Below are 27,177 nucleotides of genomic sequence, written 5' to 3'. Positions count from 1 at the left end.
GAGGTCTCCTTGGAACGGAGAGAGGGACTCAGAGTGGACCAGGCTCACTGAAGTGGTCCCTCTCATGAGGGGACAGTGCAGCCGGTCACTCGTCAGACCGGTTAGCTGAACTCCAGCAGGTAACCAATTTGGTGAGATTTTTATTGTGCCATCCAGTTTGGGGTGAACTGGTTTGACTTTCACCTCTGCTCAAAAGCAAAGAAGACTCAACCACTTTCCTTTCCGTTTCTACCGCATGCGATTCTTTTGGTAAAAATGTTCACTAATTTCCAACAATAGGAGGGAGTATCACTAAACTGCAATAAACTGTTTGACAGACTTGTTTTGAAATTGTCTAGGGACTGGAGAAAATATTCAAGTTGTTATGTGATGGTCTGTGGCAAAGCAAATAAAACATGAGGCAAAGCTCTGAAGACACATTTGCACACGAGTGTATGTTTTACACATTCACACTCAGGCACACATTGTACTGTGTCACACTTGCACCTGTGTTACATACGTGCACCCATGTTCACAGGGGAAGAGCTCAACTCTGGTGACATCTGGATGATGGCACTTGGCCGTCTCACGTGAACAGTTAGAATGAACACACACAGCTTCCATGATGAGGAGAAATAACTTCCGCAAGGTGCTACCCCTGTCACGGTGTGAGGAGCAGAGCTGTGTTGAGCAGCCATGGCCCCGGCCCACTGAGATCCCTGTTCCGTTTCTCCCTGCCTCTTCCCGCTAAGGTGCCTCTGAGGCAGACTCTCTCACCTCGCCTCCTCTCTCCCCGCCGTCTCGAGGCAGCAGAGCCTTGCCAGCCCCAGGCGACCTCCAGTTCCTCTCGCGTGCGCTGGGTCTTCACCTGCGTAGTTGCTCCTGACTGCAGCTGGAGTCACAGACGCCACGAGGTCTGTTTTCACCCAGCTCTCATTTTCTACCAGCCACTGCTTTTTGAGTTATTCCAATTGGAGTAGATGCTCTTGGTGGACTCTGGCATATTTCATTTCTTTTTAAAAAAGTTTATTGTTTGAAAGTCACAGTGACAGGAGAGACAGAGAGACAGAGATCTTCCACCCACTGGTGTACTCCCCAAATGGCGTGACAGTCTGGGCTGAGCCAGGAGCCAGGAACTCCATCTGGGTCTCCTGTGTGTGTGGCGGGAGTCCAAGCACTGGAGCCCTCCCAGGTGTCTTTGCAGGGGAGGGAGCTAGCTGGGACAGAGCACCCGAGGCTGGGCCTGCTGCTCTGATACAGGATGCCGGCACCACAGATGCCGGCTTACCCACTACACAACACCTGCCCCTGTACGTTTCATTTCTAAAGCGCAGTACAACATATCCGTGCTTCTGATAACTTCCGGTAGGTTAACACCTAAAGCAGTGTGGTCATTTGGCTACAAGTACATGACGTCGCTACCTTCACTGTGATCTTCACCTGCATGGGGAACGTTGTGCTCAGACCAGAACTGGGAGATAATTAACTATAAAACTTACACATGATCAAATCCCGAGCGTCTAGTGGGTTTTAGCTTCTGTCTCAATTTGTTTTTCTCCACGGTTATTTGGCCTCGTTGCTGAAAGATAATATGAAACCACACGGACACTGGTCCAGTCTCAAGTAGAAAAGTGACTAAAAACAGGCTGTTTCATGTCCTCTGCTGCATCCCGTGTATTTCCACCCAGACTGCAGTCACCTTTTGAATTACAGAAACACCATGTTCCCAAAAACTACATCTCTAAAAAACACCCTGATCTGTAAATCAAATATATAAAATACATGCACATGTATTTTATAATATTTATATTATATAATATTTATATATAAATGTATTTATATAATATTTATATATAAATATATTTATATAATATAATAACACCTAGAAGATGTAATCAACAATAAAAATAAAATACCTCTGTTCCTAAAGGCAGAAGATTCTAAAACACACATAAAATATTTATGTTTTCTTTGAAACTGAACACCTTTTGAAGAGAAATGTGAAGTGAGGAAAAAAGGCTCTATAACCTTTCAAAGCAAATGGCTTCCTTGAGGAGCTTAGAAGAATGGCAGGTCTATACTTTCATAAATAAAATTATGAAAATTATGTCTATTTCTGAGACACCTTTGAAACACCTTCAAATAGCTTCTTAAAATTCTTTTGAGAAAACCCTAATTATTACCTGAAATAAAACATTATTCAACATTCTCATCTTATAAACTGCTGCCTAAAAACTAACCCTAGATCAAGTTGAAGATATTCTCTTCTTTGTTTCAAAATCCCTGATGTCAAAGCCATTTAAATTCAAAAGAACGCACTGCACCTGGTGCTCTCCTTAGGCGGGCCTGGGGCCCCTCAGGTGTGCCAGGTGAGGTGCTGGTCTCACCTTGGCTGTGTGGATGCCTGAGGCCCTTTACCCCATCCAATACCCAGCTGAAGACAATTTTAGCTCATCTAGTTACACTAGAGGCTTCAAAAGTTCCTTGAAATGTGATTTATATTTATGTGAACACAGTATTTTAGGAGTTTCTCCTATTGCCAGTTGGCTATTCTGATGGTACTGCCAATGTCCCGTGTAGACTACTCATTCTTCCCACCTCATCAAGCACAGTGACATTGCTCATTCATTATAAACCGGTTCCAAGTCCCGGCACTCGCTGGGAGCCGTGGTCCGAACTTAGAATATGTTTAGCTGACGTTCTCCAGGATGTGGTTACTGTAGTTTTCTACAGTGATTATTTTCAGATTCTCTTTAAATCATAATGTAATCAACACAGTTAGCCCCAATCATGCCAAATAACAGCTGTGTCCTCCAGGGAGGCTTCATGCCCAAGCTTATGGGATCTGGCAGTCACAGAAGCGTGAAAATACTGACAGCTAAATCACTGTACTGGTTTGCCTTTTTATAAAGGGTTTATTTATTTGAAAGTCACAGAGAGAGGGGAGAGGGAGCAAGTGAGCTTCCATCCACTTGTTCACTCCCCACAGAAGGCCACAATGGCCAGTGTTGGGCCAGACCAAAGCCAGGAGTTCCACCTGGATGTCCCCCTTGGGTGGAAGGGGCCCAAATGCTTGGGCCGTCCTTGACTGTGTTTCCCAGGTCATTAGCAGGGAGCTGGATTGAAAGTGCAGCAGAACTCAAACTGGTGCCCAAACAGGTGCTGGCATCACAGGAGTGGCTTCAGGCACTAAGTCACATCAGCCCCAGGCCATCTTCCCTCGGTGCGCAGGTGGTGGAGGGGATGGGAGTTCTCCTGGGTCTCTGCATGGACGCGGGTCCTCTTTCGAGGCTCTGCCCCGGTGACCTGCTCACCTCCCAAAGGCCCCATGTCCAACACCATCACTAATGAGGCTTCAGCGCGTGAGATTTGAGGGGACACATACAGACAACACATACACATACAGAAACATAGAACACACGCAGACAACACATACAGAAACACATAGAACACACAGACACATACAGAAACACATAGAACACACGCAGACAACACATGGAACACATACAGACCACACAGAGAGGGGATCCTTTCATCTGAGCTTCGATGTCCAAGCTGTAAAGATGCAAATGCAGTATAAAACACCGCTTCACACCAGACAGGAACCTCCACACCCATTGGAACGGCGATTGTTCAAAAGCAAAAACAAGCACGAGGCCATCCAGTGGGGCTGGGGTGTGTGGGCCCCTCAGACACTGGCAGAACGTCCCACACAGGCAGGCTGCCAGCTGTGCCCGGCGAGCTGTCCCCAGGCTGACCGGCATCCCCCCCACTAACAGCTCCTTGAGCTGCACGTGTGACCTCATGGCTTTAAGTCACACCTCCAGGGAGCTGCAGGCCTTCACCCAGGGCTGGCAGAGGAAGGGGCTGAGCCCCTGGGGAGAGTCAGGCTGGCTCCAGGAGACCCCAGCTATCTCGTGTGACCCCTGTGGTTTTAAATCATGCCTTCAAGTTGGTTGTAATCTTCCACTCAGAGCTAGCAGAGGTGGGGGCTGAGTCCCTAAGGGGGAGACAGGTCGTCTCCAGGAGACCCCTGCTATCTCCATGAGCCCCAAGCCAATCAACATACGCATGTGAAACCCCCTGTCCAATGGGCACCCCACAGAATGGCCCGACGAGAAAACAGTAATGGCTTAAAAACCTGGGACACTTCCTCCAAGCCAGTGTCTCGGCCACTCCGCCTGGGCTCCTCTCAGACCAGATGCTTTTTCTGTCACTTGCCAATCAAATAAAAGTTTCCTTTCTGTCCAATACAAGTTTCTGCCTCTTTGCAAATTGTTTCTGGCTTTTGCGTTCTGTACCAAGCTGAGGAAAAGAACCCACCGAACTCGCTCTGGCAAACGCCCTCCCCTCTGCAACCAGTAACAAAACACAACAGAAAAAGACAAGTGCTGGCAAAAATGTAGAAAAACTGGAACACTTCAGCACCGGCGGAAATATCAAACAGCACAGCCATGGCACCTGGAAAGCTGGAATGGGGATTACTGTGTGACTGGCATTGTGTGTTCCCATGTGTGCGCACGTTTGCCTTGACTGTTACGAGACAAATGACCAGGCCCTTGCTGCTCAATGCCTGGATAGCCAATTCAACCGTGAGATAGGCGAGAGGAGAGGGTTTATCTTAGAAGCCGGCAGGAGTGGTGAAAGAGCGATCTAAAATGTGCGCTTTCCACCCAGCAGACCGGCAAAAAGGATTTGTAAAGGGAGAAGGGGTAGCTGCAGGGGCGATTACACAAAAATGAATTCGGTCAGTTGATACCGAGGCAGAACTGTCAGCCTCCGTTCTGATGGTCCTCCAGGGAAGTCAGCTGGTGGACACTTCCTGGACTTGTCCTCCGTCAGGTGAGTCTGGGGAGGGTTTGCGTTCCCAGCTGGGTGTGAGCTGCCTTTCCAGTCCGCCCTGGCAGGAGGTCCCTGGAATTCTCAGGTAAACCTAATAATTACAAGATGAGTTCCGGGTACCTCACATGACTAGTCATGGGTAACTTCACATTAGCAGTGGATTTTTGTTAGTTAAAATGTGAAAAAGAAAGGAAGGTAAGATGCCTTTATTACGGTTACAGTTCAACAGGCAGCGCATGGCCTCACGGCTGCGCATTTACAGCACGAGCTGGAGAAGTTGTGGAAAACTAAAACTAAATGTTACTTGGAGAATATGTCGAGCATGAAATCTGCGAAAGAAATGGGACTTGCAAGGGTGAAATGTGTGATGACATCCGGCCCGAGCAGCCTCAGCACAGGATGGAGTGGGGGCGGGGCGGAGGCGCAGCCTAATGGGCACCAGGCACCTGTGCTACCTGTGCGTGTGAGCTGCTGACCCAGCACTGGGGTGCGCATGTGTGTGGACATCCCACACACAACTCTGGTGTGTAGAGGGCCCTGCATTTGCCCAACGTAATAAAAGCCCATGAGTTACAAAAATGAGACTGAAGGTTAGGTCAAAACGAGTCTAAATCTGGGCAAAGATCCCTGAACTCTATGACGTTCTTCCTCCTCTGTTTTCCAACAACTGAACATTCCGTGATCCAAGAGTGAAGAATTGGACAGGAGTCCAGGAACCCCAGCCCCTTCTCTGGGCCATCTTCTCAACGGCATCCACACCCCCTGTCTTTACCAGGGGATGACGCGTTTGCCTATCAGGTGTGGGACACTTCCACTGCCTACTGTCATCAGCACTTTGGAATTCTGTTTTGTGTTTTTTTTTTTGTTTTGTGTTTTTTTTTTTTTTTTTTTTTTGACAGGCAGAGTGGATAGTGAGAGAGAGAGAGACAGAGAAAAGTCTTCCTTTTTGCCGTTGGTTCACCCTCCAATGGGTGCTGCGGCCAGTGCATCTCGCTGATCCGAAGCCAGGAGCCAGGTGCTCCTCCTGGTCTCCCATGCGGGTGCAGGGCCCAAACACTTGGGCCATCCTCCACTGCCTTCCCGGGCCATAGCAGAGAGCTGGCCTGGAAGAGGGGCAACCGGGACAGAATCCGGCACCCAAACCGGGACTAGAACCAGGTGTGCCAGCTCCACAAGGCGGAGGATTAGCCTGTTAAGCCACGGCGCCAGCTGTGTTCTTTTTTTATGGTAGTAATTGTAATGACAGACCAGCCTTGTAAAATTCTCATTATATTCATGGTTTGTCCAGTCACATTAGCAACACTGAAGATGTAATTATTGGACAACCAGGAAAATTGAATAGAGACTGTAGGAGGGCTACGGAAGTAGTGCGAGGCGGGATGGCCAGTGAGAGTCTCTCTGGTCTCAGTGACCCACTGACAACAGCGGCAAAGAGTGTGCTTCCATGTGGCCACGCTGTGGCTGGCAGCCGGGTTAGACATTTCAGTGCTCCGCAGCTTTTCCATACACAAACTCCTTCAAATGCATTCGCGAGTCCAGCACACGGACTGAATTCCAGGTGTTCTTGAAACTAAGGGCTTTCTAAACCTGTTTTCCTGTGATAAGACTCAACGGGTGATTTTGTCAATGATTTTCCAGGGGCTGGATCCTGCAGATTAAACTTGACGTTGCCCACCTCATTATCTAGAATGCCTGGAAGAAACCCCACTCTACCAGTTCATGCACTTCTCAGCCAGCCCAACAGAAGAATCAGCCGTGACTCTTCGCAGTCCAGGGGAAGAAAACTGCTGGGTATGATAAGTTCAGAAATTACTTTCTCCTGAGCTTCACTGCACCTAAACATGTATTAAAAAGGTAAAAAATGCACCCTCAAGAAAGATAGGAAATTATAATAAATGATAAACCATAAGATAATTCATCCTTCCTGCTTTAAAAAATCCCTGATCTGAATTGCTGAAGGTGAAGGCGGGAGCACCAGAGAAGTCCCGTCCGCACATCAGAAGTAACCGACTGGAGCTGCAGGTCTGAGGACAGGCGGCCTGGGAGGAAAGCGCCAGGGAGGCCCTTTGGTGAGGGGCGACCGTCAAGAGTGCATTGCCGCAGAAGCCAGTAAGTGGAGGTCACTGCTGCGACCTTCAGGAGAGGACCGCGGTGAAAACAGAAGCTACCAAGTCCAGCTTTTCCAATGAGGCTGTCGTGATCAGCCTCATTGACTTGTTGGTTGATCTACTTACTCAGCAGCTGTACCGAATGCCTTCCACAAGCCAGGGAGGCAGCATCAGAATAACCGACAGCAGCGGGGCTCACAGTCCAGGCGAGAGGTAGACGGGTCAGTAGAAGAGCAGCCCACACCCGGCTGTGAGGTTCGGTGGGTGGAGGTCGTGACACTGAGACCTGAGGGCTCAGAGCCAGGACGAGTGGCTCGGAGGCAGCCAGGCATGTGTGCACACCCAGGAGAGGGAGCCGATTTCTGGGGAGGAGAAAGTCCGTGGGCCTACGGGGGGATGGAAGTGGCTGGCCTGGTGACATCCCCACAAAGCAAAGGCCCTCGGCTGGTGTTCCCAGAAGCACCCAGTTCTAATGGGGGGAGAGCTGTGCACTGAGTGTGCAGGAAAAAGGGGGAGTGAACAAAGCAAAACCAAAGCACGAAGCAGACAGAGAGGTCATCCGAAGGCCAAGTACCGCTGCTCTGAGGGCCACCGTGGACACAGACCGCCCAAGGACCATGCCAGCCCTGACCCCTCTGAGAAGGTGATGGGGGTGGAGTGAGGAAGAAGGAAATCCCCTCTCCCTCCTCCTCTCCTAGTGAGATGGTGACCCACAGCCTCGGAACACACCTCTGCCACGTCATTTGCTCAGCTGGATTCTTGCTCTAGAGTTGGCCAGACTGAGTGCTTCTCGTTCCCAGAGAGATGCGTCTGCTCACGTGGGTGGTTCTGCCCTCCACCTCCAGCCCCAGGGGAAACCACTGCGAGCCACAGCTCCGTGACAGGCGCTCCCTCTGCAGTGACCACTGTTCGCTGTTTGCCCGGCAGAGAAATTCCAGCTCGTGGTGTGTGGGTGCGGAGAGGGGAGAGAGGAAGGCAGAGTTCCCCAGATAGAGAAACTCGCACTCCGAGAGCAGCTCTGAGCCTTCGTGGGGAAGGCATGGTTTCATTTCCGCTGCCCTGAGGACTAAGGGGGTGGCACAGCTTCTCACACATGCACAGGTCGTCTGTGGATCTCCTCCTCTGGGCTGCATGTTCCTGCTTGTTGCCGTTTTCGTATTTTCTTCATTGAATTATACACAGCATCTTCACGGGAATGAGTTCCTTGACACCTATCTACAAAGCAAATACTTCCCTCTCAGTGACTTTTTTCAGCAGTACTAATAGGGTCTGTGGTACACTGAGGCTACTTTTCCTTTATAACCGGGCTATTTAATCACTTTAATTTCCCATATCAAGTAACAAGCACAGTATCCTCACCTGATGGTTCACTTAGCACCTATAGACTTACAGTCCACCCAGACTGTGTTCTTCACCCATTGTTCCAGTTGGTTCAGCAGCACCAAGAGTCCTCTCCTTTTCCCGTTGGTATTTAAGGTCTCTTTCATTGTAAAACACATTTCCCTGGGAGCTCTCTTCCTGGACTCATAATGATTGATCTGTCTTCCCTCCACATGCTGGTGCTACCTGGCCATACCCATTCAGTTTTCCAATGAATCTTTTCTGTTCAGATTTATTGATCTATTTGAAAGGCAGAGATAGATTAGATGATAGATAGATAAATTGTCCACCTGCTAGGTCACTACTTAAATGGTCACACCAGTCAAGGCCGGGACAGGCTGCAGCCAGGAGACAGGAACTCCATTCTGGTCTCCCCTGTGGGAGGCAGGGATCCAAGTAATTGGGCACCTTCTGCTGCCTTTCCAGGAGCATTAGCAGGGAGCCAGACTGGAAGGGAAGTAGCAGGGACTCTAACTGGCACTCTGATATGGGTGTCACAGGGGAGACTCTATATGGGTGTCACAGGGGAGACTCTAATATGGGTGTCACCGGGGAGACTCTATATGGGTGTCACAGGGGAGACTCTGATATGGGTGTCACAGGGGAGACTCTATATGGGTGTCACAGGGGAGACTCTAATATGGGTGTCACAGGGGAGACTCTATATGGGTGTCACAGGGGAGACTCTGATATGGGTGTCACAGGGGAGACTCTATATGGGTGTCACAGGGGAGACTCTGATATGGGTGTCACAGGGGAGACTCTGATATGGGTGTCACAGGGGAGACTCTATATGGGTGTCACAGGGGAGACTCTAATATGGGTGTCACAGGGGAGACTCTATATGGGTGTCACAGGGGAGACTCTATATGGGTGTCACAGGGGAGACTCTAATATGGGTGTCACAGGGGAGACTCTATATGGGTGTCAGAGGGGAGACTCTGATATGGGTGTCAGAGGGGAGACTCTGATATGGGTGTCACAGGGGAGACTCTGTTATGGGTGTCACAGGGGAGACTCTGATATGGGTGTCACAGGGGAGACTCTATATGGGTGTCACAGGGGAGACTCTGTTATGGGTGTCACAGGGGAGACTCTGATATGGGTGTCACAGGGGAGACTCTGATATGGGTGTCACAGGGGAGACTCTATATGGGTGTCACAGGGGAGACTCTAATATGGGTGTCACACTGTGCACACTGACAGTCCTGAGCCTTTCCAATGGGTCCTGATACTCAGTAGTATCTATCCACATCTTTGCTGCTCAAGTCTTTGATATTGTAATTCCTTTCTTCTCCATATAAATCTTCATTTTCTGGCAAAAAAAAGGCATCCTTTTTTGTAATAACATTGAATTCAGGGAACCTGGTCAACCCACCTGCTAAATCTAATAGTCACATATTATCTACAAATGGGAAACATTTACTTCTTTACTTAAAACACTTCTATCACTTATGTATATGCTTTACTCCACTGACAGGTCACTGTAATAAAATGTTGAGTAAATATGCTAACAATTATTGTCTTCCTGTTATTCCTGGTCTGGAGCTGGGAGCCATCAGTGTATGCACATTAGGTGTGTGGCTGTTGTTGGAATTGATGGCACCACCTGCCACAGTGAGGAGATCATTTTCCACTGCTGAGTGGATAGGAAGTATTTTTTTTAATAATTAATGAATGTTGAATTTTATCAAATATTTGTCTTCATTTACTTATTTAAAAACATTTTCCATGCAAAGCTATATTAACTGGTTTTAGAATTGAATACAATCTTGGTTTAGATATATTAATCCTTTTATATATATCAATGAACCCACTTATTGATATTTGTTAGTCATATCTGGGTTTATATTTACGGGAGACAATGGCCAGTCACCTATATTGTCAGATTTGCAACCTAGATAATATTGGTATCATAATTTCCACTCTAATGAACTCCATCATGTTGTATTCTCTTGAAGAGTTGATAGAGGGTTGGTTATTCATTTGGGAAAAGTTTGGAAAAATTTATCAATGAAGACATCTGATCCTGTAGTCAACAATGCTGGGTGATTTTAATACGTTTCTATGTTTTTAAGAGATATGGGTATAAGCCGGCGCCACGGCTCAATAGGCTAATCCTCCGCCTGTGGCGCCGGCACACCGGGTTCTGTCCCGGTTGCCCCTCTTCCAGTCCAGTGCTCTGTTGTGGCCCGGGAGTGCAGTGGAGGATGGCCCAAGTCCTTGGGCCCTGCACCCACCTGGGAGACCAGGATAAGCACCTGGCTCCTGGCTTCAGATCAGCACGGTGCAGTGGCCATTGGAGGGTGAACCAACGGTACAAAGGAAGACCTTTCTCTCTGTCTCTCTCTCTCACTGTCCACTCTGCCTGTCAAAAAAAAAAAAAAAAAAAAGAGAGATGGGATGGGTATATTCAAATTTTCTGTTTATTCTTTTATAGTTTTAATGTATGGTGCTTATCTAGAAAATTGTTTCTTTCATTTAAATTTCCAATCATATCAACATGAGTTTTTCCATTATTTCCTCTTGTACTAGTTTCTACTATGTTTTCCTGGACTACTCTATATTCCCCATATTGGTAATTGAGAATTACAACTCGGGCACAGGTAGAGTAGAACTCCCCATCTTTTCAATGTGCACAGTGCATAGTGACTTCATTACAAACAGCATGGAAAGAGGGGAGACGGAATAAATGTACTGTGAAAAGTCAACACAGACTACTTCAGTCCAGTGGTGTGGTCACACTGATGGTATGTACCCTTGAGGGAACTTCTACAAAATATCTGACCATTACTCCTCACACTACCAAGGTCATTAAAAACAAGGAAATCCTGAGAAACGGCCACGTTTTAAACAAGACCTGATGACTCAGTGCAAAGTGGTGCTGAGTGGGATCCTGCAACAGGGGTGGACATCAGGTTAAACTGGAAATCTGAACAATGATGGGCATTAGTTAATAATTATTAGTAAGCCAGTATTTCACCATTCTAACCAATATAGCCTAACGATTACAAGATACAAACAGCAGGGCCCAGCATTGTGGTGCAACAGGTTAATCCGCCACCTTGCAACAGCAGCATCCCACCCGAGCACCCATCAGCAGGACACACGGTCTCCTCCCACCCGAGCACCCATCAGCAGGACACACGGTCTCCTCCCACCCGAGTACCCATCAGCGGGACACATGGTCTCCTCCCACCCGAGCACCCATCAGCGGGACACATGGTCTCCTCCCACCCGAGCACCCATCAGCGGGACACACGGTCTCCTAAGTAGCCCTTGTCTTCCATGGTGCAAAGCCAAATCTGGGGCCTGCACTGTGGAGTATCAGTGTGTCATCCCATCTGGGCACTGGTTCCAGTCCTGGCTACTACGCTTCCTATCCAGCTCCCTGCTAACACACCTGGGAAAGCAGTGGAAGATGGCCCAAGTCTGTGGACCTCTATACCCATGTGGGAGATCTGCAAGAAGCTCCTGGCTCCTGGCTGTTGCAGCCACTTGGGTACTAAACCAGCAGATGGAAGATCCCCGGCCCCTGGCCCCCATAACTCTGTCTTTCAATTAAATAAATCTTTAAAAAACGATATGAGCAATAGTGGAAAACGGGTGTGGGTACATGGGAATTCTCTACACTATGTTTTACAATTTTGCTGCCAATTTAAAACTGTTCTAAAATTAAAAATCATTTTACAAATAGGAAGTATTTAAGAATAGCAGAAAATTTACAAAATTAGTACAGAATCTATGTCTGTCTGCCTTTTAAATAAATAAATAAAATTTTAAAATCTGTGACATTCTCTCCACTTTTGCTTGTCCTACAAATGGCTTATTTTTCTTCCACTTGATGAGCTGTGTTTCTGGGTGTGAAATTCAAAGTTGGCAGCGACTTTCTCTCAGGGCTGTATAAGGGAACTTCAAAATGCTCATAAATTAAAAAACACATTTATTTTGGCAGAAAAAAATTTGTGAGTGTTTAGCATAGTGGTTAAGTCCTGCTTGGAAACCAGCATCCCCTACTGGAGCCAGGGTTTGGATAGTGTCTGCTCCACCTCTAATTCAGCTTCCTTTTTGTGAGGACCCTGGGAGGCAGCTGGTGGGGGCTGAAGTGCTTGGGCCCCTGCGACACTCATAGTAGACCTGGACTGGGATTCGGACTCCTGGCTTCAGCCTAGCCCAGCCTCAGCTGTTCTGGTCATTTGAGGAGTGAAACAGCAGATGGAAGATCTCTATCTCTATTTCTCTTCTCTGCTTTTCAAAGTGAAAGTAATCAACAAAAATTGTTTTGAAGTGTTGTTTATTTCCAAGACTTTTTAAAGAGCTTCCAGATATGCATGGATTTCAAATATTTACCCAAAATTATCTTTTTAATTTTTTAAAAAAATTATTTACTTATTTGAAAGTCAGAGTTACACAGAGAGAAGGAGAGGGAGAGGGAGAGGGAGAGGGAGAGGGAGAGAGAGAAAGTGTTCTATCCACTGGTTCACTCAATTGGCTGCAGTGGCCAGAGCTGTGCTGAACCCAGGAGCCAGGAGCTTCTTCTGAGTCTCTCATGTGGGTGTAGGGATCCAAGGACTTTGGCCATCTTCTACTGCTTTCCTAGGCCATAGCAGAGCTGGACTGGAAGTGGAGCAGCCAGGACTTGAACTGGCGCCCATACGGGGTGCTGGCACTGCAGGTGGCGGCTTTACCCTCTAAGCCACAGCGCCGCCCCCAATTTAATTTCCAATGCACTTTCTGAGTGACTGCCCACAGATGCCATTCTGTGGTTGTTTGGCTTCCGTTGTTACAGCTGGGAAGTCAGCCACTGGTTTACCCCTTCTCCCTTATAAATGGCACACTTCTTTTCCACCCCTACTGTGTGTGCTTTATCCATCTCTCTGTTTCCAGAGCTGTACTGTAATTTATGCCCTTCAGGTTTCGTGACACATCTTGATTCTTTAAGTTGATGGTTTGCACTATTTTTTGAAAAAATATTGCTACCTGTTTTTAAGTTGTATCGCAGATGCACAAGGCAACATGTTACACGGGGAAGAGGCCTGGCGTGGTCATTACTGAAAGCCCAAGCAGAGGAGAAATGCACCTGCAGTTGCTGACAATAGTGGCTGTCTCTGTCCCTGGCTGCTCACAGAACTGAAGCCCTGGGATTTGCTGAGAGCCAGGTACGATGGGGACCCTCGCAGCCAGGCCTGAGTGCACGCTCACGAGGTGGGTGCCTCATTAGTTTCAGGGGGGCCGGTTACTAGGGAGACAGATCCTGTGATCACAGGCCTGACGGGCCCCACCCTGACCTGAGAGGGAAAAGGGGCTGGGGACTCCATCTTTAATGGCAATGATGTCATCAGTCACGTTCATGTAATGGAGCCTGCAAGACTCCCCGACGGTGGGTTCAGAATGCATCCAGCTCGGCTGGCACAGCGTGTGCTGGCAGGACGGTACATCCCCATGCCATGGCCAGGACTCTCCCAGACAGCAGTCCCCAGGCCTCCTCACCTGGCTGTCCACCGGCATCCTTCATAAGAACCAGTGATGGCAAATGAAGAGCCTGAGCTCTGTGAGCCACCCTAGCAACTGCAGACCTGGTCAGGAAGTCCCAGGAATCCCCAACAAGTGGGACAGAAGTGCGGGTGGCCTAGGGCCCCCTATTTGCAATAGGCCTGTGATCTGGGGTAGCCCCGTGGAAGACTGGAGCTGGCTGGGCAGTTATCAGAATCACATCAACGGGGAGATGCCAGGCAGCGCTGGAGAACTGGTGGGTAGAGGGGGGATGTCCTCATGACTTGGCGTCTAAATTGTGAATAAACAGTTCACATGGAACTATTTCATATTCATATTTGCTTAGTTCTCCATCCAGACTGGATGTTTCTCTTTTAACTTACAGTTTACTAATCTCTAGATACATTTGCTATCCCAATAAACTCATTTAAGTAATTAAAGTACTATTTCAATCTAGAATTTGCAAATTTGATTCTTCCCTTGTTTATTTTTAATTTTTAAAATGATTTAGTTATTGGGGCCAGTAGTGTGGCATAGTGGGTAAAGGTGCTGCCTGTAGTGCCAGCATCCAATATGGGCTCCAGTTCGAGTCTCAGCTGCTCTACTTCTGATCTAGCTCTGTGCTATGGCCTGGGAAAACAGTGCAAGATGGCCCAAGTCTTTGGGCCCCTCCACCCATGTGGGAGACTCAGGAAGAAGCTCCAGACTCCTGGCTTTGGATCAGCACAGCTCCAGCCATTGCAGTCATCTGGGGAGTGAACCAGCGATGGAAGACCTCGCCCTCTGTTCATTTCCCAACTGCCTGCAACAGCGAGGGCTGAGCCAGGCTGGAACCAGATCAGAACTCCATGTGGTGGCAGGAACTCAAGGACTCGGTCTTCACCCATTCCCCCCAGTGGACTAGAAGGACCTTGACTCAGAACCAGTCTGCTGCATCACAATGCTGGCCCCTCTTCGTTTTTGCAATGCAGTTTTAAAAGGCAGACAAATGCCAAAAGCAAAGTGAACGTGAACCTTAGGTGTTATTTTTATACTTCACACAGAGACACCAGAAGTGAGCAGGAGGAGGCTGGTGAACGTGTAGGAACCGTCCCACTTGCTCCAGTGCTTGGTGCCCATGGCCTGTGCGTGAGGGAGGATGGGTGGGTGGGGCGACCACATGTGACCGCAGAGGCAGGACAGTTCCTCCCGCCCAGCTGCTCTCCTCCCTGCACATCTCACAGATCCTGCAAGACTGCATAAGCTACACACATGCAGGAAAGGAAGACGTCAGAGGCCTGGCAAGGCTGTGAGGACTTGAGAGGCCAGGGTGCGTGCGAGTCCCTGGAGGGGAAGGAGGAGGAGAGGTGAGTCGGAGGCCCGTGCCGTTCTCCTGAGGAACGTGTTGGTGTGCCAGCGGTCTTGTAGGTGACCCTGACAGCTGGTCAGTGTTCCTGGGTCAAATCAGCACTTAGCGAGCCCGCGGGATCCAGGCAGCCACGGCAGTGTGACCGAGGACATGTCTCTGCAGGCGAAGACTTGCAGAGCTGTAAACACAGCACTTCCTGGGTATACACGTGTCCTTCTTGACAGCATCGTCACAAACACTTCTCCACCTAAATTAAGTGGAGAATGCTAACACCTCTCACCTCCACAACTGTAAAAATATGAAAAGTCTTCTCGCAAACAAGGGAAAGGTTTAACACTGACGGAGGCACAGTGCTGCCACCTAGTGGGCGCCTCTCGAGGCGCACTCGGCGCAGAGCCTGGTCTTGTTCTAGGACCTCCCTTGCCCAGTGGGAAGGCAACTGCGACAGAGGCCCAGAGGGGTTCATCTTGCACCACTAGGACAATGTCAGGGGCATTATATCAGGCGGGTAAGGCCCCGGCCTGCAGTGCCTGTATCCCATATGGGCGTCAGTTCAAGTGCCGGCTGCTGCACTTCCCATGCAGGCTCTCTGCTACAGCCCAGGTCTTTGGGCCCCTGCACCCATGTGGGAGACCCGGCGGAGGCTCCTGGCTCCTGATTGGCACAGCTGTGGCTGTTGCTGACATCTGGGGTGTGAACCAGTGGATGGAAGACCTCTCTCTCTCTGCCTCTCTGTGACTCTGCTTTTCAAATACATAAATAAATCTTTTTAAAAAAAGACAATATCAACTCCACTTTAAAATTATGATTACAGATCTCACAGCAGCATCTGGTTTGTGTTTTTGCTCTGCAGACGGACCTTGGTTTGAGGAACAGTCTATGCTAGAGTCTGGGCAAAGGTCAAATTTGCAGCCCTACCAATTAGGCAGAAAAGAAAGCTCCAAGGGCAGCAGTGGTCAGCCTGCAGGACGCAAGTCATTGAGGGTCTGGATTTTACAAAGCCATGGACTGCAGTGTAGGATGAGGACTGCTGTACCAGGTACGTTCTGAAAAGTGTCTGCAGTTCAGGTGAGTGGCAAGAGCGCCTGCGCCAGTCCAGGATACGGTGTCCGGGGGCTCAGGAACCTGGGGAGAACCCAGACACTGCGGGGCAGGGCCTCAGTCCCCCGAGGGGGAGGCTTCTGGGCTGGGGTCCTTCAGGCAGCAGGAAGAGAGAGCCGACACCGCCCGCACCCTGGCTCCACCCTGCAGTTCAGTGCCACCAAAACTCCCTCCCTCCCGTTCTTTCTGCTGTCTTCCTCGGTGCCAGGTCACCCCCAGGCAGAGGCAAAGGGGCTGCAGGTGCTCCTTCCTTGGCGTCTTCCTTCCACTGTGTCAAGAAGGAAAGTGCCGCCCGTGGGAGCCCTCAGAGGGCCACCCAGGGCCGTCACCAGCCTGCCCCCAGAGCTCACCCCCACAAACTCTCTTCCCTCAGAACTCCCGGGATCATAAAACCACCAGCCCTCAGAACCCCATGGCCCCAGAATACCCATCTCCACAGAGCCCACATCTCCCAGAACCCACATCCCACAGAGCCCACATCCCACAGAGCCCACATCCCACAGAGCCCACACCTCCCAAAACCCACGTCCCACAGAGTCCACATCTCCCAAAACCCATGTCCCCACAGAACCCACACCTACCAGAACCCACATACCCACAGAGCCCAGGTCCCCACAGTGCCCACACCTCCCAGAACCAACATCCTACAGAGCCCACACCTCCCAGAGTCCACATCCCAGAGCCCACGTCTCCCAGAATCCACATCCCACAGAACCCACGTCCCCACAGAACCCACATACCCAGAGCGCCCAGGTCCCCACAGAGCCCACACCTCCCAGAGCCCACATCCCCACAGAAGCCACACCTCTCAGAACCCACATCCCACAGAGCCCACACCTCCCAGAGTCCACATCCCAGAGCCCACGTCTCCCAGAACCCACATCCCACACAGCCCACACCTCCTAGAGCCCACATCCCACAGAGCCCACACCTCCCAAAACCCACGTCCCACAGAACCCACACCTCCCAGAACCCACATCCCACACAGCCCACACCTCCCAAAGCCCACGTCCCCACAGAGCCCACACCTCCCAGAACCCACGTCCCCACAGAGCCCAGGTCTCCACAGAGCCCACACCTCCCAGAACCCACTTCCAACAGAGCTCACACCTCCCAGAACCCGCATCCCACAGAACCCACGTCCCCACAGAACCCACACCTCCCAGAGCCCACGTCCCCACAGAACCCTGTCCCTCAGAGCCCACACCTCCCAAAGTCCACATCCCACAAAGCCCACGTCTCCCAGAACCCACGTCCCCACAGAACCCACACCTCTCAGAACCCACACCTCCCAGAACCCACATCTCCCAGAACCCACATCCTACAGAGCCCACACCTCCCAGAGTCCACATCCCACAGAGCCCACGTCTCCCAGAACCCACGTCTCCCAGAACCCACATCCCCACAGAACCCACACCTCTCAGAACCCACATCCCACAGAACCCACGTCCCCACAGAACCTACACCTCCCAGAGCCCACACCTCCCAGAACCCACATCCCAGAGCCCACACCTCCTAGAGCCCACATCCCACAGAGCCCACGTCTCCCAGAACCCGCACCAGGTGGCCCGCCCCCCCCCCCCTGCCCGCACCAGGTGGCCTGGCCCTCCCCTCCCCTCCCCGCCCAGGCCCGCACCAGGTGACCCTCCCCTCCCATCCCCGCCCCGGGCGCCTTACAGGCCGAGGCCAGGGAGGAGTCCGCGTCCGCCCGGTGGTGCCCCGCAGCATGTCCCCGCGCCCGGCCGTGCCGTCTACCCCGCCGGGCCTGTCAGGGCAGCGTGGCGTCCTCGCTTACCGCCTTTCCTTGCGCAGACACGAGAGCCTTCGACCCGCCGTCTCCCGCAACGCTTTTATTTTTAAAAAGTAATTTATTTGAAAAATTAATTAATCTTCTATGCCATTTCCAATTTAACACCAGGTTTTTTTTTTCATTTCCAATTATCTTTATATACAGAAGATTGATTCAGTATATAATTAGTAAAGACCTCATCAGTTTGTACCCACACAGAAACACAAAGTGTAAAAATACTGTTTCAGTACTAGTTATAGCATCACTGCACATTAGATAACACATTAAGGACAGATCCCACATGGGATGTAAGTACACAGTGACTCCTGTTGCTGACTTAACAATTTGACACTCCTGTTCATGGCGTCAGTAATCTCCCTAGGCTCTAGTCATGAGTTGCCAGGGTTATGGAAGCCTTTAGAGTTCGCTGACTTTGATCTTATTCCGATAGGGTCATAGTCAAAGTGGAAGTTCTCTCCTCCCTTCAGAGAAAGGTAGGATCTCTGTCTTTAATGTGCTGTACACTGTTATTTAATGCTATAACTAGTACTCCAACAGTATTTTTTTTTTTTCTTTTTCACTTTGTGTTGCTATATGGGGGCAAACTGTTGAAATCGTTACCTAATATATACTAAACTGATCTTCTGTATATAAAGAGAATTGAAAATGAATCACGATGTGATTGGAAGGGGAGAGGGAGCAGGAAAGGGGAGGGTTGTGGGTGGGAGGGAAGTTTTGGGAGGGGGAAGCCATTGTAACCCATAAGCTGTACTTTGGAAATTTATATTCATTAAATAAAAGTTTAATTAAAAAAAATAATTTATTTGAAAATCTTTTTCAAGGCTGGGAGCGAACACCTTTTCCCCGTCCCGCGGCACTCCCCAAACGGCTGCGCCAGGAGTTCCATCCGGGCCCCTCACGCACTTGCGGCATCACCGCTGCCTCCCGCGACGCGCCCGAGTGGGACTCGAACCCGTGCACTCTGCTAGAGGACGCCACCCCCCTTCCAGGTAGACCACGTGACACTGCGAGAGCCGGACTCCGCAGGGCCCTGAGCTCTCGCGAGAAGTTCTCCCGTGGACGGACGGCCGCAGCCGTTGTCTCGCGAGAGGACGGGGCCGCGTTCTTCCGGGTGAGGCTGGCGGGCGGCCGGGCGCGGCTCCGCGGCGGTGTCCAGGGCGGGCTTGGGGGAGCCATGGCGTCGGCGTTCTCCGTCAGCGCCTTCCCCGTCAGCATCCCCGCCGTGCTCATGGTAACTCGCCGCCCGGGAGGCCTGGGGCTGCGGGGGCCGGGCTGGGCGGCGCTGCGCCCTAGGGCCGGGGGCCGGGCTGGCCATCTCGCGGCTCCTGGACTCCCGGGGGCCGGGCTGCCGCGGGAGCTGTGCCCGCCGTCCCTTCGTGGGGGCCAGGGAGGGCGTGGGCCCGCGGGTCAGGGACGGTGGGCAGCGGCGCCCCGGGCGGCAGCCAGGGCTCGGAGCTGGGGCGGCGGGGCGCGTGTCGCGGGCTCCGGGGCGCTCGGCCTTGGACGGGTCGCTCGCCTTCCTTGTGCTCTCGGGACAGGAATCGCTCAGATCAGCCCGGCTTCCAGTCGCGCGTCCAACGCGGCGAGTCGCTGTGCGCCCGGCCCCTGGGCTGACTCCACCACGGGGTTGCGGGGCCTGCGAGTCGCTAACGGTCGGTTCTGCCCCACAGCAGACAGATTGGACCGAGCCGTGGCTCCTAGGGCTCGTGCTCTTCCACGTGCTCTGCCTGTTGCTCACCTGTTTCTCCTCGCAGAGGTATAACCTGCAGGTCGGACATTTCCTGTGTCTAGGTGAGTGGCGCCTATCCGCAGCCCTGCACCCGGGTCGCCCCGTGGCTGGTGCTGTGTCCCTGCTCCGCCTTAAGTCTGGCGGAATTTCTCCAATTAGTTTTGAAGATGAGAGCTACAGGAATCCAGAGAAGTAGTAGAATTGTTTGAGTGATTAGGAAAGGTTTCACAGAAAAAGTGAAGTCACCCAGCGCGGGAAGTGTGGATGCAGGTGCCCACGTGAGGGCAGCAGGCAGCAGCTCCTGATGCCCAGAGACAGGGCTGGCAGGAAGGAAGCCCGGGTCAGGGTTAGGGTCAGGGTCAGGGGCCGCCAGCCCTGCGGGAGCTGAGCCTTCCTGGTGCAGCGTGCAAGTGCTCTGCTCACAGGTGTGCTGGGGCCGCGCACGGTCAGTGCTCCTGGGTTTGCAGACCGTGGAAGGGCGCTGAAGTTTTTGCTTGATTGTTAACCCAACAGCTGACTTTAGATAGATTTAGTTAGTTGGCTGTGTGCAGGGTAGGAAATCTGAACAGATTATCTTAGAAAGAACAGAGTGAATTAAAGGGTTTGTATGACAGAGATAATCTGTGCTGTTACTTTCATTTCTTCACAAGAAATTATTAGGAGTGTGCTAAGGAGTGCTAGGGTAAATGGTGCCAAAGTACGTTTGCTTCTTCACGTAACAGCGCTCCACCAGGGTCCCCCGCACGTACGAAATGCTCACCACGTAATTCAGCTAATGTCACCTATGACAGGGACGCCGGAAGAGATGAGCACAGCAGGCCTTATTTAAATCTGCACTCTCACCTAGACGGAGAGTAAAGGATGTGTAGGAATCGGCCAGGCGAAGTCTGGCAGGAGGCGTGGGACCTACTCCACGCCAGGGAATACTGTGTACAGAGACCCTGAGGTGAGCCCCTGGAGCAGGCTGGGGAATGTCCCACCCACGCAGAATCATCTGGTCTGGTGCTGCCCAGGCAACCACAGATGGGACTTGAAGTTCAGTACATCTACAGCAGGCTGACTTTTTTAAGTTGTTAATTTTGTACGGCCTGTGCTTGATGTTATAACTATTCAAATGGCTCTTGGCAGAAAAAGGTTCCCCACCCGCCTACACAAGAAGAAAGGCCTTACCAAATGACAGATGTCTGTGGAACCGGTTTGCTGTGTCCAGGCTGAAGGGGGTGACTGCCCACTTGGGTAGTGGTGGCCACTGGTCCCCAGCTGTACTGTATCTCATGCTTTTAATTCTCAGAGCAGCCCAGGAGCTTAGTGTTGTTTGCCGCAGTTTTAGAGATGAAATACCACGGAGGCCATAAACAGCAGGATCCAGACTTGGGCCTGGGCAGCTGCTCCAGGGGAACAGCCCCTGGGGCCACCTTGTCCGGCCGCCCCTTGGGTGCCAGCCTTTGTTCCTCTTTGGGTCTGTCCCCTTGCCTGCATGTGCCCCTCTGCCCACTCCTTGGGATAAGATTGAAAGGATTTGTGCATTTTGACTTAACTGACAAATTAACATCAGAAATTAAAGCAACAGATTTTAAAGTTTTCTTTATTATACTTCCTGTAGCTTTTATGCAGGTCGGTGTGTTAGCAAGGCCATTGCTTCCTGAGTGTGGGCCTTGGCTTCACCCTTGAACTGACTTGAGACCTTGGAGCTTGCCCCTGTGCCCTGGGGTCTGTGGCCCATGGTGCCCTGTGAGGGTTAATGGGATGTGGTGAAGAATGCATATTTTGTTCTGTGATGTTTAATGAACCCTCACACAATTTCTGTCTGTTTTCAGTAATCCTGGTCTACTGTGCTGAATATATCAATGAAGTGGCAGCAATGAACTGGAGGTGAGGCCATTTCTCCTGCCTGTTTGGTGGTCCCTCGGGTGGCACTGTCCGCATTGGTGATGTCACAGAGCGGTCTGGAGCCACACAGACCCTGAGGCACCTTGGTGTGGTGGGTGTGCCCTGAGCAGGGGCTTGCTGGTGTCTGCAGAGCTGTGCGGCCTCGGCTGAGCACTGCTGGCTGAGGAGCACTGGTTGATGTGACCGGTGACGGTGTGAGAGAGCTTAGTTGTAGAATTTAACTACACATTGTTGTTAGCGCAGGAGATGGAGCCCTGTGAAACCTCCCACCCACCCTGGGCTGCTGAGTTGGATCCTCCTGGCCTGGATATCCTGGGCAGCCCCTCCTTGGCCACATGCCTGTCTCTGCCCCTACAGCCATGTTGGCTTCTCCCCCACTGCCTGCTTTGTAAGCTCAGGGTCCTGGTGGCCTCGGGTGCCCTCCTCTGCCCTGGATCTTCCTCCTCTGCCCCTTTCTCCTCAGTTCCTTATCCTGCAGAGTGTCAGAGGCTGGCCCCTGGTGTAGCCTCAGCACCTTCCGGGGTGTGAAAGCCTGACTGACCGTGGCCACCGCTGCCAGTTGGACTTCCCACAGTCCAGAGGGGCCAAGCCTGGCCGTGACGCGTGTGTGGCTGTTTTTACACCTTGTGGGTTTTTGCACTTAGTGTGCACAGAGGAAAGCCTACTACAGTCTGATCAAGAGGAAGCTGAGGTGGTTGGCCTGTGGCCTGTGGCCTGCAAGCCCGAGACAGCTGCTGTCCCTTTCAGGAAATGTGAGCTGAAGCCCTCCTGGGCCTCATTCAGGTGCTGCTCCACCCTGCACAGCTCCCTCTGTCCCCAGCTGCCAGCACCTCCCCGCACAGCTGAGCACACAGGAGATGGCAGAGAGGGAAGCTCCCTGCTGACACTTGCAGACGTGGCTGTCCTGTGTGACGTCACCCGTCAGTGGAGGGATGTTCTGTGGCTCCTTCACTGGACCCCACTTCCTCAAGGCCCCTCTGCTGGGCTGTGCCCCGCCAGCTTGCGGGAGAAAGGCTCACCCACAGCCCTGTGAAGCCATTCCTCCTTGTCCTTGGTTTGCTTGGTTTTGTGATGGGGTTGACGCAGGCAGGATCTCCCCAGAACTCTGGCTCACGTGGTTTCCAGTGCACAGCCCTGCCCTGGCTGCCTCCTGCCTCACCAGCCGTCTTGTTGCTTTGTGGTTTCTCCCCGAGTCTCTGGTCTCTGTTAGGAGGTACAGGGTTTCTCTGTGCACCGTAGGCCCCCAGGAAGTCTCATGAACTGAATCCTCCTCTCCTGATCCTGTGTGGCAGCCCCTCTCTGGATCTGCACTCCCTCAGAAGTCCTCAGGATGCTGTCCCTCTGCTCAGCCATGGTCACCGTTGCCCTTGGCTGTGCCTGGCCCAGATTACCCAGTGGTCTGCTGTGTCATCCTTTGCTGTCCTGGCCCCTCAGCCACCATAGGTGTTCCCAGGAGTCCAGCTCACTGAAGCAAACGCAGTCATGCAGCGATGCCCCGGCCCCTGGGTTCTGGCATCTGCGACCTCTCCTGCCATCCACACCTTGTGGTGCGTCGTTCCTCCTCAGAGTCAGGATGCCCCCTGCGTCCCCCACAAACACCTTCCCCCTCCGTCTTGTGATCACAGCGCGTGACTGTACCTGAGCCCCTCTGGCCCCTGGAACACAAGCTCTGCCTGGCAGGGGGTTTGCCTTTCTGTTCACTGCTGCAAGGGAGGAACGGTTTCTCCGCTCGCGAATCCTGATGCGTTACTGCTGCTGGTCAGCCTGCCTGCGGCTTGCTTTTCCCTGGCTCTGACCTTTGGGCAAGGCAGAAGGACCCGAACTGGGAGTCCCTTCTGTGCTGCGGGGGTAATCTGTACTTCAGTGACGTGATTGTGAGACTTGGAGAAGAAACTGCCTGGCACGTTCCCCTCAAGGTAGCTGCTGAGTGACTGCATCTGTCATGATGTCGCCGTTTATGAAGTATTGGGGTCATCGCCGCACAAGTCCTGACAACTCTGGCATTAGCACCTGGTGGTTAGCACCAGGTCTGCTGTTGGACAGACAGCGCAGTGTGTGTAAGTGTTCCCTTGCACACTCTTGCACCATCCTCCTCCCTGTAGTGATGGGCCCCTGTTGTTATGCCAAATAATTTTTTGTTTTTTCTTAAAACAGGTTGTTTTCAAAATACCAGTACTTTGACTCCAGGGGCATGTTCATCTCCATAGTGTTTTCAGCTCCTCTGCTGTTGAACGCCATGATCATTGTGGTATGTGCGCTCCAGAGTCCTGCCTCCTGGTTTCTTCCTGTTGCTGCCTTCCTGCTCTAAACACTGCAAACCATTGTTTCCAGATGATGTGGGTCCGCAAGACTTTGGCCGTGATGGCCGACCTGAAGAGCCTGCAGGAGAAAAGGAAGCGAAGGAGGAGGAAGGAGGACTGAGGTCCCGCGGGAACCTTGGACTTGATGGCGGTTTCCCCTGTGCTGTGGCTGCCTCACTGCGAGAGTGCACAGGTGCCTTCCTGAGTAGCTCGCCTGTGGGTTGAAAAATGGTTCATTTTTTTTTCTGATATCTTTAGGCTAAAGATGATTTTTAAAACAAACACTGCTCTGTCCACCAGAATGCTCCATCCTGGGAACGTCCAGGGTCTTATCTGGTTGAGCCACTGGAAGAGTCTCCTTGCAGAGCCCTTTGGAGTTTGTTCAGTTCACATCATTTATGTAGTTAGGTTCCTGGTAAACAGTGTTGGGCACGGGAAGCTGCGTAGCAAACAGCCATTCTCCTGTGGCACCATTGCAGCCAGCATGTTGGTTGCCCCAGAGGACGTGGGGCGTGTTTAGCTGTCACCAGTGGAGGAGAGCCCCTCGTATGCACAGGGTTGCCACCAGCCACCTCTAGTGACTCACAGTGTGGGCAGTGTCCAGGTCTGGTGACCTTTGGAGCAGGTCTTGAAAAACATGATGTGTCCTAATGAAGTGGCCAGTGCCCGTGAGGACAGGCCCTTTGAAAGTTGGGGGCTACATCACTGAAGATACTTTGAGGTAAAGATACAGGAAGAGAGTGAAAACTGTGAAGTCAGAATTCTCTGGCAGAAAATATCTTGAGAGAGCCCTTTGTGTTTTCCAGGATGCAAAATTAGAAATAGAGAAATGGTAATTCAGTCAGGATATTTACGATGAGTGCAAACCGACTGATTCCTTCCTAAGTCATTTCCCCTGCAGTTCCTGCTCAGGGATGGAGCAGGGGTGCCACAGCTCTGCCACAGCTCTGCCACGCTCTGCCCAGCACCTCCCATGGGGCTCACTGGGGCTCCGACAGATCCAGTCCTGCCTACAATACAGCGTGTGCAGGAGGGGATGCTGTTGGCTCTTAATTCTGGTTTAAAAAATAATCTTATGATTAGGTGCCTTAATCTTAACAAGATTTTTCCCTTAAGTAAAACATTCTTTGATTTTTTAAATTTACAAAATTGAAAGCATTTGGATTTAGAAGATTGAAAATTGACAGTTTTACTAGATTATAAATTGTCTTGAAATCCATATAGTGTTTTATAGCTTGATATGATTTTTAAGCTCTTGGTAAAGAATCTATTTCCTTGTTCTGACAATTGTTTACTTGAGCCAATGGAACTTTCTAGAGGAATCCACCAGAGCCTGTGGCTGGAGCAGCTTCATTCCTGTCTTGTTCAGTTTTTGCATTGAACATAAAATGTGATTTAAAAAATAGCATCCTGTAGTAAATCAGATTCTAACCTGTACCCGATGCTGTTGTGTGCCTTGTGCCTCAAGTCAAATATAATTGTGCATTTCTGAAAATTGCCACCTCAGGAGGTTTAGCCCTGTTACGGCTTCAGAAGAGCTCACTGCATCGCAAGTTGGTTTCATGGAAAGTGAAAACAAGTTGGACCAGTCACATCTGAGGACACAGCTTGGCAATGGAGGACAAGTCTGCGTGGAGTGGAGACAGGCTGAGGCTGAGTGGCGCAGGACGTTGTTGAAGGTGGTGCCTCGGCCCTGCCTGCGCAGCACGGCTGTGTAGCTAATGGAAGAAAAACCATGGAACTGGGCGCTGTGTTTTCACTCACCATCTGTATGTTGTGTAGGTTGTTTAAATATGGGACTGTCTGACTGAACCTGTTTTCCTGTGAAAAGACATACAGCAGTATGGTTTTGCATTGATCTAATGTTAATGACCTGTTAATGTGCATCTGTGACATGGACTAGGGCCTTTTTGGTTTTCATTCTGAGTGTGTTCTTTGGAACAGTTATATTTTGATTTTGCAAAAACAAACTTCACTGTATTTTTTAACTTCAATAAATGCAAGAATGGGAGTTACGGTGCGGTGGATTAAGCTACTACTTGGGATACCAGCATTCCCACATTGGATTGCTACTCTGCTTCTGGTCCAGCTCCCTACAGGGTGCCAGGGAAGCAGCAGATGGTGGCTCATGTTCTTGGGTCACCACCCACGGGGGAGGCCCAGGTGGAGTTCCTGGCCCTGGTTGACGCAGGCCCAGGGAGTAAGTCAGCAGCTGGGAGCGCTCTCACTGCACTGCAAGTGAATCTAGATTCATACCGTGGTGATTTAAATTGCATTGTTAACGAACGTCTTCCTATTTTCTTGTCCTCACACTAGGGAAAATCCTACAAGCCAATGTATGAACAGCTTGATAGTTTATACACAGTGTGCAGATGACCAGCCCCACCTTAAAACGTGAGGATGTGTGAAATGCAAGGGGCGTCACAAGTGAAAGCTCTGAGATGGGCCTGTAGAGGTGGAAGGACTCGGGCAGCGTTCACTGTGGGCCTGTGGAGGTGGAAGGACTCGGGCAGCGTTCACTGTGGGCCTGTAGAGGTGCAAGGACTCGGGCAGCGTTCACTGTGGGCCTGTGGAGGTGCAAGGACTCGGGCAGCGTTCACTGTGGGCCTGTAGAGGTGCAAGGACTCGGGCAGCGTTCACTGTGGGCCTGTAGAGGTGGAAGGACTCGGGCAGCGTTCACTGTGCTCATAAACCAAGAAGAGGAGAGCAGATTCACAGGTCAGAAATTACTTACGTGATCCAAACCTGTGACAGCTCCAGGTACTCATTGCTGAGCGAATGCTGCCTCTCGTGTGTGCTGTGTGGAAGAGCCCTTTGACGCACGCGGTAACTGTCGGGTGCACTCTGCTGAGTGCTGGAACGCTGTCCCCACTCTTCCTGCTGGGGTTCTCCAGGTCTGCTGCTGAGCACCAGCCATCCAAGAAGGTTGATTTCATCAGAAGAAACGGCTCAGGCACAGGTGCATGGAAACTGAATGATTAACTTGCTGTGAGCAGGGAGGCAGCAGGAAACGCGAACACGTCTCGCCCCTCACAGGAGAATTATGAGAAGGATCCTGTGCCTCCCGTGTGTGAGGTCAGGACAGAGCTGGGCTAAGGGAAGGTCTGTCCTCTGACGCCACTAGGGAGGGGAGTTTGTTGCCTGCTGGGGGAGGGGGCAGGTTGCCCATTGAAGAGCAGGTGACACTACCACGAAGT

General features: G+C 51.2%; 1 protein-coding gene across 3 annotated transcripts; it reads left to right on the top strand.

Annotated features, from left to right (window-relative positions):
• Positions 1–19,182: 19,182 nt before the first annotated feature.
• On the top strand, positions 19,183–25,990 carry TMEM18 (transmembrane protein 18). 3 transcript variants are annotated; one of them, XR_009867769.1, is made up of 6 exons: positions 19,183–19,292; positions 19,732–19,852; positions 21,608–21,662; positions 23,835–23,928; positions 24,012–24,173; positions 25,488–25,990. XR_009867769.1 is itself a non-coding variant. In XM_062208899.1 (5 exons), the coding sequence occupies exons 1-5, from the start codon at positions 19,236–19,238 to the stop codon at positions 24,099–24,101; spliced, it is 417 nt and encodes a 138-aa protein (XP_062064883.1). In that variant the 5' UTR covers positions 19,183–19,235; the 3' UTR covers positions 24,102–25,990. The 3 variants fall into 3 exon arrangements, 1 of the variants encoding a protein (XP_062064883.1); XR_009867768.1 differs by having other exon boundaries at positions 24,012–24,196; XM_062208899.1 differs by having other exon boundaries at positions 24,012–25,990.
• The last annotated feature ends 1,187 nt before the right edge of the window (positions 25,991–27,177 follow it).

This window comes from Lepus europaeus, chromosome 13, assembly GCF_033115175.1.
Source record: "Lepus europaeus isolate LE1 chromosome 13, mLepTim1.pri, whole genome shotgun sequence".
NCBI classification, from domain to species: Eukaryota; Metazoa; Chordata; class Mammalia; order Lagomorpha; family Leporidae; genus Lepus; species Lepus europaeus.
The sequence above is the reverse complement of the archived record's forward strand: the minus strand, read 5'-3'. Positions and strand labels throughout refer to the sequence as shown.

What these genes read in the sequence shown, in the direction of transcription:
- TMEM18 (XM_062208899.1), top strand. Translation starts at nt 19,236, where the DNA reads ATGGCGTCGGCGTTCTCCGTCAGCGCCTTCCCCGTCAGCATCCCCGCC. An exon ending in CGGACATTTCCTGTGTCTAG is followed by an intron (nt 19,853 to 21,607) that starts GTGAGTGGCGCC and finishes GTCTGTTTTCAG; the next exon opens with TAATCCTGGTCTACTGTGCT. An exon ending in GTGGCAGCAATGAACTGGAG is followed by an intron (nt 21,663 to 23,834) that starts GTGAGGCCATTT and finishes TTCTTAAAACAG; the next exon opens with GTTGTTTTCAAAATACCAGT.